The sequence below is a fragment of the Micropterus salmoides genome, unplaced genomic scaffold (assembly GCF_014851395.1).
Source record: "Micropterus salmoides isolate LMB-PRFRI ecotype aquatic unplaced genomic scaffold, ASM1485139v1 Ms_hic_scaffold_13, whole genome shotgun sequence".
In the NCBI taxonomy this organism is placed as follows: Eukaryota; Metazoa; Chordata; class Actinopteri; order Centrarchiformes; family Centrarchidae; genus Micropterus; species Micropterus salmoides.
This window is the reverse complement of record NW_024040374.1, coordinates 25,121,874-25,134,392: the sequence shown is the minus strand read 5'-3', so window position 1 is coordinate 25,134,392 and position 12,519 is coordinate 25,121,874. Positions and strand designations below refer to the sequence as shown.

General features: G+C 38.4%; 1 protein-coding gene across 2 annotated transcripts; it reads left to right on the top strand.

Annotated features, from left to right (window-relative positions):
• Positions 1-8,738: 8,738 nt before the first annotated feature.
• On the top strand, positions 8,739-12,500 carry LOC119901404 (neuromedin-U-like). 2 transcript variants are annotated; one of them, XM_038717018.1, is made up of 6 exons: positions 8,739-9,024; positions 9,987-10,042; positions 10,120-10,167; positions 10,286-10,339; positions 10,533-10,562; positions 11,920-12,500. In XM_038717018.1, exons 1-6 carry the CDS (start codon positions 8,877-8,879, stop codon positions 12,067-12,069), a joined length of 486 nt encoding a protein of 161 aa, XP_038572946.1. In that variant the 5' UTR covers positions 8,739-8,876; the 3' UTR covers positions 12,070-12,500. The 2 variants fall into 2 exon arrangements, with proteins under 2 accessions (XP_038572946.1, XP_038572947.1); XM_038717019.1 differs by lacking the exon at positions 11,920-12,500 and adding an exon at positions 10,758-11,911.
• Positions 12,501-12,519: the final 19 nt, after the last annotated feature.

Genomic DNA, 12,519 nt, shown 5'->3' with positions numbered 1-12,519 from the left:
GTGGAGTGTGGAACATCATTTTGCAGACTTTTCGCATGCTGCAAACATGTTCATGTTTGTGTTGACATGAATATCCCTGGAAATGACTGTCTTTCCTCTGGTAGTGAGAAAAGATCATCATTGTGATTACAGCTCATGACTATTGTATGTTGTGTAGACATATCATTTGACAAAGTTATTGTTTTAATATGGAAATAAAAAACACTACTATTATACTTAATATAATTCATAGAAAATGGTGGAGTTACAGTGAGTCCATCCAGTACTGGTCTTTTTGAATGGACATTTTGATAGATTAAAATAGATTCTTTACAGACCTTTAAAATAAATATTCACTGAAAGACTTTAAGAACTCCCATCACTCTCATTATTATCATCAAGAGGTCATAAATGGGACTGATATTTATTCTGTTAGACCTACCTACACCTCATGAGGTCACATTTATCATTTTATGTTTGCAGTTTAATGAAAATATTGTATAATATACACTCTTTTCTTCATGTTATTTTATTCACAAGTGATGAAATATTCTTGTTTTACAGCCCAACATGTGTAACATACATCTAAACACCACACATATCCCATATACACACATAAAAAAACAGACAGACACGCAGACACACACACACACACACACACACACACAGACATACACACACACACACAGAGCCATTACCTTTATTCAACATTTCTATTTTGCCACATGTTGTGCTTTCCTATAGTCATGATTCACCCATGGTTTCTGCCATTCTGGCACTTACTGACTATATGTTTTGTGAATGCCAAAGGTCTGGAGGCAGTGCTGACGTTGATGTTCCTACAACAGATTGACGTCGGCACAAAAACAATGACCTCAAGCGTGGTAGATTGGACTGCAGAAAACCCTGTTGGCTTTTGTGGGAATGTAACATTATGATACAGAACTTATTAAGTCAGTTTAGAGGAGGAACACAAACTTGTTGCGGTGGACTCTGCAGGTGAAGGCGCTCCCACTAAATTAATTTGTTGTGTCAGGAGGGCACTACGCTGATGGGGGAGCCCCAGTGACATGCACAACGGATGACTTACAAACAAAAGGGCTTTTTATGCCAGTGGTGCAGCGTCAGGGGAAGGTGATTACATCTGTGTAATCTACATTTGACATTCACACACTGGTGATTAAAGGCTAATAGCATTTTCTATTTCTGTTTGGAATCAGAAACGTATGAGTTGCTATCTGGATGGCATTTAGTGCAGCCCTTTACTGTGCTTGAAGGAGGCATCATCACTGTTGTTTTAGATGCATATTTGTTGTATTGTCAGAAATTATTAAATCTACAGGCTGACTAATAATACACTACTTTGAGTGACTTCACTTGTTGTTGAGGTCATATCTTTTACAGATTGGACATCAAACAGCAACCTAAAATAAACACAAAACCTCTTCAGTTACTTATTGAATCAAGTGTCCTTCTGCCACAGTTATGGTATTTTCTCCCATGATGTGGCTTTCACAGTTGAATCCTGGAAGAAGCACATAATAGTAGCACCTGAATCTAACAGTATACACAAACACCCTATCGGTTCACTTTAGTAACCCCATCCCAAGGTGAGGTCTTCGCTCATCACTGCTGAATTTCATAGAGAGGAACATGCCGGTCTTCCAAACTGAAGTAAGCATGAGAGCAGCTATTACATGAGCAATGCTCCGTGTAAAGCTCTTTGCCTGTTAGGAGGGTCGATCACATGTGCGATTTTGTTTTAAAGTAATCATGTAATTTAAAGTGTGCGTGCGTGTGTGTGTGTGAGTACATGTGTGCTCTTGCAAGAGTGCTCTCCTGTGTGTTTGTGTGGGGTCAGAGATATAGGTGAGGGGGAGGGAGAGAGAGAGAGAGAGAGAGCACGCACATGCGAGAGTGACGAAATAAAGAGAGAGGATTATAATGAATGAATACAGTATGAAGACAAAAAGGAATTCAAAATGCTGACGTCTGTACAGAATACATGAGAATAAATCAGATTTGAGAAAGAATAACTGTGAAAGAAGATTTTATCTTGTTTGGGACCTTTACATTTATTTTTCGGTCTGTTAACCCATTTTCTCTGCATGCATGTCATTCTTTTTAACTCTCTATAGTCATATGACAGTGTCACTATAAACAAAGTTTGGTTAGGTTTAGTGGATAAATTAGTGGATCAATGTAGTTTTTATGCATATGATTTTGTGATGTTAATCAACAGCTGGCTAGTGAGAACAACAGCTGAGGTGTTGTTTACTTTGCACGTTATCTCAAGCAAGATACCTGAAATGGTACTGATGAGCTTTAGTCAGTGGCTTTTAAAGTAAATTCTGTATATCTTTTGTAATTTTTGTTTTTGATATTATGAGAGTATTGAAACATTTGATATTCATTTTGCATAGGTGAAACATCGCACTACATTTCGGTGTGACCAATTTTAAATAGCCTGTCAACATATTCTGGACATAAAATTCTGCTTCAAAAAGTTCTTAGATTGACAAAAAGTAGATCATTTATGAACCTCTGGTTTGGTTATTGATGCTCATGGGTCACCCACACCGGTGTTTTCACCTCTCAGGACTGTGTGGGTTTTTACCATAAGCTCGATTAACACCATCTGACTCCCTCCCTTCAGTGCTGCACATGCGCGCAAGGGATAAACCCAGTAGCAATAGCCTTAGAGGGCGAAACTTATAGGAAATAGAACATCAGGTTCCACTTTCTAAAAAGATACACTTTATCATTTGCCCTATCCCTCTTTAAAAAGTTGTACCAAACAGTGACATAATAAAATCTGGAATGTGATTATACAGATGGCACATACACCGATCAGCCATAACATTATGACCAGTGGGTGGGATATATTAGGTTTTCAGGATTGAGGTTCATACTTTTATTTTGGATGTATTCTAGAAAATGTTTACATGCTTTAACGTTTAATTTAATTGCTTTTCTCATCCAGCACCCTCAGTTTGATTATATTGGGAAAACATAACTACTGCCAACATAGCTGCCGCAGCTAGTTCGCTTGTTGGCCCCTCCACTAGAATAGCTTTGCATGATTCACAGTTTTAAAAAAAAGTGTTTATCGAATTGGCCCTTAATGCAGCCCCTCAGTTCATCCTCTGCCTAAAACCGTTATAGCTCCTGTCTCTTTGAGGCCCTCTTCCCTTAAAGCTCACTTTATTCTGATTGGCCAACTTCCTGGAAGCCTGCAGAGGGGCTTGTGAAACTGAATGTATAAAAGGCCTTTCTCATTTCACAGTGTGTACCTCCTTGATTCCTCTCCTTCCCTCCCGCCTAGCCAGAGGAGTCGAGGCAGCAACGTTTAATGATATGAGATGTCCATAATTAATATGTCCACTGCTTTTTTATAGCCTCCCACTGTATTTTAGTTTAAGATCTGATGTCAGCTTGGCACAAAAGCAGAAAAAGCCATTGGAAAGCTAGTGTTCAGAGCAGTCTGAAGCAGGAAGCTTTTTGCTCACAGGGATTACTTTCCATAGGGTGGCACGGTGGTGCAGTGGTTAGCACTGTCGCCTCACAGCAAGAAGGTTGTGGGTTTAAACCCCGGTTGCCCCGGCCTTTCTGTGTGGAGTCTGCATGTTCTCCCCGTGTCTGCGTGGGTTCTCTCCGGCTTCCTCCCACCGTCCAAAGACATGCGGATTAGGTTAATTGGTGACCCTAAATTGTCCTTAGGTGTGAGTGGCTATTTGTCTATGTGTGGCCCTGTGATGGACTGGCGACCTGTCCAGGTTGTACCCTGCCTTTTGTCCAATGCCAGCTGGGATTGGCTCCAGCCCCCCGCGACCCTGTACGCAGGATAAGCGGTTGATGATGGATGGATTACTTTCCATATTTTTACCTCATTTTACTCACTTTGGCCACATTTAAAATGACCATCCAACATTTTAACATTACATATATGACAGAAAATAAGGGAAAGCATAATAGGTCCCCTTGAGAACAACAACAAAAAAAGGTTTACTGTGGTTCCGGGTGGGCCTTCCCGGGGCATGGCTGAGGGCGGTATAATTATTATAATTTATTATCAAAAAAGATATGGAAATCTCGCTTTCTACAATATGGAACCTTTAAAGGGACAATGTGTAATTCCTGGCCACATGCTCCAAACAAATAGCAGGCAGCATTTCACCTCCTCCTCCCCCTCAGCCAGGCTACTCTACAGGCTACTGCTCCTCTGTTCTTTTCTAATTACATGTAAAGTAAGAGCTTATCTTTATACTAACCTAATAAATTAAACTTTTTCTTTTTCTTTTTCTTCTGCAACAATGACGCTAAAAGGACCATCGCCTTGTGTGTGTGTGTCTGCTCCTCTCCTGTTTAGACACAACTGACAAATATGTGGACGAACGTTATAAAAACAAGGAATAACAAGGCACAAGTGGTACAACACAGGACGGGCCTAGCGGGTTAGCTTGCTAATTTAGGGTGACATATTTTGGTTTTCCAAAAAGAGGATAGTAGGGGCAGCAGGCAGATGGACAAGTTTAGTAAAACAGAACAAGGGGAACGTGTTGCTCTCAAGAAGAGAGGCTGAAAGCAGCACACATTTGCACAATGGCATCCTGGATCTGGCTAAATCTACATCTGTCCACTGCAAAGACTCTATCTACCCGAAGGAGTAACTAGTTTTAGTGTACTGGACTGGCGACCTGTCCAGGGTGTACCCCGTCTTTTGCCCGATGCCAGCTGGGATTAGCCCCCCGTGACCCTGTATGCAGAATAAGCGGTTGACGATGGATGGATGGACTTCTGCATTAGTTCTGCATTACTGCATTTGTATAATTTAGATAAGCTGTGCTGTATTATTTACTTATTAATGATTTTAATATTATTAAAGAAATTACTTTATTAATGGAAGCTGAAGTGGATTTAACGGCATACAAGGAAAACAAGGATTTGAATGAAAGATCTTTTAGCATGGCTCTGACTGCACAGGAAATTGTAAATCTGCTGGGAGTGAATGTGAAACTCTGTGTAATGATAAAATATTAAAATATGATGATATCTGTGAACAGTGTGAACACAATATGCCATAATTGCACAACTCATGTAATGTAAGTGAATTTCTGTTACTTTATACAATCTGCAGAAGTAACATATTATGAGTTAGAGATTTAAAGCTGATTCTAAAGAGAAAATGATCTGATTTGAGACAAGGATCTTTACATTTAGGTTCCTCAAGGTTATTAATCCCTTATTATTAACATGTAATATTAAACCATCAAATTCTGGCTTGGTTTGCAACCCAATCTAAGCAGCATGGTGTTAATGGAGAATATTCTTAACTACTCTAAAGAGAATGTTTTCATATTTATATTTCCAGCCTTTTAAGATATATAAGATTATTTGGATTCAAACCAAATTATAATAAATACAGAGTCACTGAACATTAGTCTTTGGCCAAGGCAGCAACTTTCATTTCATTCACAGGTAGGAAAGAAATTAAAAACTAAAACTAATATTCACTGCAGTTTGCTGGGTGTTGCTATATGGGCTGAATGCAGCTGTTTACAACGACTGGTTTTCATGATTCCAACAATTTGGAAATATAATAAACTCGAGGCTTGTCTTATTTTATAAGGCTGACTAATGGACTTTGTAGGAGGATGTGACTTGTTAATAGGTTACTCTTCCTGCTCATTTTCCTCTTGTTTCCAATGATGAACAATCTTCCGTGTAAGAGATGGATGTGCTTTGGTGGGTCTGATTCTGTACTTTAATTCATTACACTTGACCCGGTGCTCAAAGCATAAGTGTATTTGCTTTCTAGCGGAGAGTTTAATGAGAAATTTCACACCACTCTCGTGTCTGTACGGTAAATATTAATTTACAGCCAGCAGCCACTTTAAATATTGTTACATTTGTATACAGCCATGTTAGCTGTTTCTAGTCTTTATGCTAAGCTAAGTTAGCTGGCTGCTAGAGGTAGCTTCATATTTACTTGATCTAGGAGTGGTATCGATTTCTAATCTAATTTTTTAAAGAATTATTTAAAATGCATCACATTTGTCGGGAAGCAAGTGGATTGTCTATATGTAAATTAAATAAATAATGGAGTGACTTCAACTTCAGAATTAGAGCACAGTCAAGAGTGTAACCTGCGTTGTGGCTTTAAGGTGCGACATTGTGTGAATCATAGACAATAACCTACCCTCAATACCTTTGGGTTTTCACTCAAACAAACAAATTAGACCAGTGCATGCAAATGCCATTCAACTTCATAATATAAGAAAGCTCTTTAAAGGTCGCAACATTTCAGGACTTCTCCAGAGCTTTCAGGAGGCAAGAAACACACCAGGTCTAGTTGCTGAAGCAACACTGATGGTGACAAACGGTGTCATTTCACCTTGAAGGGTCTTCAGAAGTAATGCTCCTATGATAAAGCTGCAAGAACAATATATCTTTTTGTGCTGTTGCTATGCTTGCCCGCTGACCTCCACTGATTAAAGAGAACAGGGAGATTAGTGTAGGAGGATGACAAGGGTGGGGATGAGTATGATGACTCCCTGGAATTGCTCAATTACCAATGCACTCCATTTGTTGCTACACATGCTCTCAAACAAAGTCACATCTGACTTCAAAAGACAAAGCTGTGATGAGGGCAGGGCTGTTGTTTTAGGCATCTGCCAAGTCTGTCTCTTGTTTTCCCAGCAATCTGCCTTATAAATTATCCTTCATTTGTACAGTGGTAAAATAAAAACGCTTTGCTTTCGTGACAGGTAATGAAGGAGATGAATCAAAATATTATATGATCTTTTCCACAAGATTTGTTTGTGCATATATATGACAAAAGTGCCAATCTGGGACTACAATGCAAAATGCATAACATATTTTTCTGTGTACAAAATCCTCATGCAATATACATGAATCCAGTAAACTTCCCCCTTATTTCTCATCCTGCCTGCGTCAGTTTTTCTCTTCTTTGTAATAAAACTCTCTTCATGTAACACTAAAGCCAATTACAACCAAAGGAAACCCTCCTTCCTTTGTAATAGCGTAATAATTCATCTTATATTTATTGAGTCTGTGCTGAAGGAAACATGACAGTTGTTGTTTTTTATTATATTGTGTGGTTTATTGTGACAGATCAAAATGAATTAAAGTGCTGTAGAGTATTTGTGCCTTTTTGCGCACTGCTTCACACAAAGACCAAAGACATTATCTGAATTTGATGAGAAAAGGTAATTTAGAAATTATCCATAATGAGTCTCTCAAATAACGAAGACGATTTAAATTCATGTAACAGAGTGAATGCATGAAAGGTTGAACAAAAGTTGAAAATGAAGACATGTTTGCTACAATTATAGATATTATTTTTCTACACTTAGAAGCATGATAACGGCCTCTACTTAAGATGAACACATACATGCAAAAAATAAAGAAAGAGCTTTAAAATACATGGATGGATCATGTTAAATTCACCATGGCTGTTGATGTGTAGTAACTTGAGATCGAGTCTTCATTTGGCAAGAAAGTTTTATGCAAACAACAAATATGCCACTGTAGTGGATGACAATATAAGAAGTGTTTGTAAAGTAATGAATTTGATAAGTATGGTGTCTCTAAAATGCCACATGGTATTACAACATACCACTTACAATGTGGCTCAACCGTGAAATAACATTTTCACACAGGTGATGTGAAAACAAAAGGTTATGCAGAAATATTTTCCTAATGAACACATAAAAAGAAAATCAGAGGGTATTCAAGCTCTGATAAAAAAAAAAAAATATAGTCCTCACTAAGACCACAAAAGTGGATCACATAAGCCATAAAGTTCTCAGATCTTTGCACTGGCCTTGTGTATGCCAAATAATAGATTTTTACTGATTTATAAAGCTCTGAAGGGTTTCTGATCTGCTGCTATGTTATGAACCGTCCAACTTCTAAAATCATCTGGGACAGGCTTGCTTACTGTCCCCAGAGTCAAAACTCGACATGGACACAAACATTCAGTCATAATGCGCCACACATCTGAAAATAAACAGCTGTCAGACAATTTGAGACCGCACTGCAATTCTGTTTTATTACATTTTAGCTTATTTTTTATCTTTTTTATTCTGCTCTTTTAAACCCCTGTCTTTTTATCAGGGTAAAAACTTGGATGTCTGCTTTTGAAAATATATGTTAGAATCTAAAGGTCTGCTTGTGACTGGTGTATGTGTGCATGACTCCTCACATTTTTGCTTCCAACTTTCACCTTAATAGTAAAAGCAATGACACACACAGGGTGACATCTCCATTGATGGAATGTAAAGAAATGTTGATTCTGAGTAAGTTTAGGCTACTTACAGGATGTTACATCTTGTAGTGTGGTGTAGCTTTTTTTCTGACATGAAGTAGTTAAAAAAAAACTGGCCCACTAAATCCACAGTCTGGTGAAATTTTTCTCCAAGGAAATTGCCCTTAAATTTCATCCAAACACAAAAATATCACAGGCTTGGCCTACATATAAGACACAGAGGCAGACTGAACAGTGTAACATTCAGTAGTGTATTTGTGTTCTACTAAGCTAACAAGTGCAATAAGAGTAACAAGTGTTAAAAGTGAACAAAAGTTTACAACATTGCTTGATAAGTTAATAAACAGTCACCAGCTGGAGTTCTGGCTTTACTCACCTTTAGTTCGTCGACCCCCCCCCCCCCCCCCTCTATTCAACCAACCTGTTGCTCAAACGCAATAACTTTTCACGCACGCGGGCTTTAGTGACGCAGCAAAGTGTCAGCGCGCGAGGTGGGTGTGAGACACGAGCCTTCATATTTGTCTGACGTGAGGCAGAAACTCTCAGAAGAGCAAGAAGTCAAGAGAACGGAACCAAAGCAGACAAGAAAGGCCAGCGAGAGAGGGAGATGAGGACCTTCCAGAGCCAAAGCCAGCCTGCGCAGCGCGGAGCCGCCAGCAGCCTGCACTACCTCGGGAGCAGCCCCGTGAGTCCGCTCAGCACGGCCAGCATCACCCTCGCAGCCCTACTCATCCTCACCATCCCAGTCTGCAAAAGTAAGTCAGCCACTATTTTATTTAATTTTAATTTATTTGATCCTCAGCTTTTGACAGATAAAACTCTTTAAGTTTTGCAAGTGTAGGCCTACTGAAATAGCTTTTTCATCAAAGATACTGAAAGTGTAACTTTTTGCCTCTGTGTTAACTAGGAATCTATCTATCTATCTATCTATCTATCTATCTATCTAAACCAAAACAAGGATTTTTATTATCTATCCATTTGTATTCACATTTAAGATGTGAACTGATGAATAGATGGAAGTATACATATTAAATACAAAAACTTGAAATTGAATTGAAAATATTTTATTTCCATGGACATTTACTGTACATCAGTTTGATGCTGACTCAAATGCAAATTCTGAATATCTGTCATGATTCATGTTAAAAGGATTTTTATTCATCCATTCATCACTGTCATTCCTGCTCCCAAACTGTGATGACAAACCGTCAGAGACAGATTACAGCCAGAAACCCAATTCTGGTCTTGCAGCCTCTGACTCCATGCGTCTTCTATCTGACACAAAGTCACAAACGATTGAGAAGTGTTAGATGGAGACTGATTGTCACTTCTTCTCATTATATCAAAGTGGCTCACAGGCTTTTGGTGCAGTTGCAGTGTACTATATGATCAGACAGATTATAAAAAGTAGAAGGTTTGATGAAATCTATTTTTTTTAAAAATCATGAATATTTTCAAAAGCAGACATCCAAGTTTTTACCCTGATAAAAGACATTTATAGGACATTTTAAGCTTTGCCAATATTGTTCTTTGACATTCATGCCAATAAAGCAAAAGTGAATTGGACTGACATCCACTGCAACCTTGTTGAAGCAGGGCATACAGGAGATGCTGAGAACTGTTGTTGTCACACATCAATTTTGTGAGGATGATATTAAAACAGCAGCTTTAATGGCATTATATTAACTGTGTAATTATGTGTTGAATGACACAAAAGGTGCTCCAGCAGAACTTCAGCAAACCACAACAGATCAGAAGCAGCTACTCAACCAGGTATGCAGCTCTGTTTCATTATTTCTTTATCCTTCCTGTCCATGTGCCTGTCCTTCATCCTCTGTGATGCTCCACAGATAGACGCTGTGTGCTCATCCTACCTCTCTGGTGACCTGACGTTTTGGGTGAGTGAGGTGTGATTCTGTCTGGCTGGTCCTTCTTTTTTTTTTAAACACACATATTACAAGTTTATACTTTATACTTTTTTTTAACACCCGCTCTTTTTTCTGGTCATTTTCCCAGGCATCGGATGTCTTAGGAGAACTCTGTGTCTTGATGCTATTTCAGAAGTCAAAGGTAACTCACACTTCATAATCTCTTATTGAACGTTTGTGTATGTCACCATACTAGCAAAAATGTATTTCTTTCTCACTAGATTTTACATAAAAGGGGACAGCAAAACATCGATTGTCAATCATATTTGAGTAGAGCTAAGTGCAGTTTCACACAGTGACCTGAACTACAAAGACACGTGTTATTGTCTTCTCAGGAGCTGAAAGTGAGAGAAAATAGTAAAAGGGTAAGTGCGGCTTGTTTTTCTCTTATTATTTTTCCCTAAAATGGTCAGACCAGACCCACAGAGACATGTCATAAGATTAAACCTAATCTCAAATTTGTGTGGGCTTGTTTGTGTGTGTCTGTGTGTACCTGCTTGTGTTTGTGTATGTGTGTGTGGTTGTTATTTGTTATTATATGTCATGCACTATATGTGCAGTTTTTATTTCATTACTCTAGACCACAAGGTTGTGGCTTGTCACGGGGGGCGGTAAGTAAGTTAAAAAATAAATCTGCACTGTGACACAGTATGTTGCTTGACCTAAGGAAGGCACCTCTAATTGTTTTACAACTATATGTGACCTGCACTTTTTGTGTGAGTATGATACTTCACTTGAAACAACTGAGTCTAGTGCACTAACTATTGTTAGGCAGTAGCACCAGCTGTGTAATTATCACACTTCAGGCTAATATATAGGTACACATGCAGACAAATACTGCGACAGTGCTCATATACAAAAATATAAAATGAAACCTTACCCTAGCACTCGTCTCCCTTGTTCTGTGCTCTGCATTTCAGATGCTTATTCTCTTAACCTGGCAAGATTTTGTGTAGGATGGCAACAGCATGGCTCCGCAGCCGGCTTTATTTCTTGATTGCATGAGATCTTGGGTTATGTTTGCTCCCTCTGTCTGTTGTTAAATGTTTATCAAGACACAAGTATAGCATGATATCAATACTGCAAACTTTGTCTGCAGTTCTTAATATCGCTACTTAACAATGAGGGAATTTGGATATTAAAGTACGTTTTGATGAATGAATATGATCCTTTCTGTTTTTATGTGTGAGTTAAAACTGCAAAAGATTATATGGTCATGTAGCAGAAAACAAATTCAACACAAATGGAGCAGAGCGCTTTTTCTTTGAAGCTGTAATAAAAGTAGACTTTAATGTTTACATTGTCTTGTGTCAGTGTGAAACCAGATGCCATTATTGTATTTATTTTCCTTTATGTGCATTTATGCTTATTGAAACCTATATCCCTATAAAAACATTCCAGGATGCCCATTCACTTGCAACAATAAACCATATTTCTTATATGAAATATGAAGTTATTTTGTGTCTCTGCTACTCCATCACTGGTATGTGAATACAGCAGAATAACATGTGTTTATCAAAACACTGATGCTAAGGCTGCCCTGAGGACGCCTTTGTATTATTTTTGCATGTCTGCATTGCATGGTCTTATGTTTATGAGAGTGAAACAGATCTCTTTGCTTCTGAAGAGTCAATATTCTGTACTTTCCTTCTCGCTGGAGCAGTTATTCATGTTTGTGTGTCTGGCTCTATCTGTGTGTGTGTGTGTGTGTGTGTTTGTCAGACCCCTCTGTTGCATCCCCTCCTGCATCTAGTTTCTCAGCTCCATACCAGAAGAGAGAGAGGACTGTCAATGCGCGTATGTACCACCCACGTCAGTTTTCCTTTCACTCTCCATTTTTGTTCTTGCTTTACAAAAGCCACTGATTGTTAAAACAAAGATATTGGAATAAAAATACTTTGTTTTTTAAGCATACAAAAAATGTTATGCAATCAATGGTGCCAACTGACATGCAATCTTTTCACAGTGTATGGTGTAGATGTCTCAACTGCAATAGGATCTTTGGTGGAAAATATAGAAAATAAAGAAAGCTTATTAATGGAAAATTATACAATTGTAGCATGCACAACAGAAGTAATGCACTGTAATTTTGTATGTTTTTAGCAAATGCTGATATTGAAAAGTGTTTGCTACATTCTGTAGTTGATCTCAATGTATGTTTTCTTCTTCCTGAGCTTAGATATCAATAATGCTTTTTCATATGGGGCAGCTCGCCTCAGTCTCTGTATGAGTTCAGTCTACATTAGTTGTTCTTTCCCAAGCTGCAAGTAATTATGGTCTAAAATTAGTTCAGTTAACAGGTGAACTTTGCTTCAAGCGCTG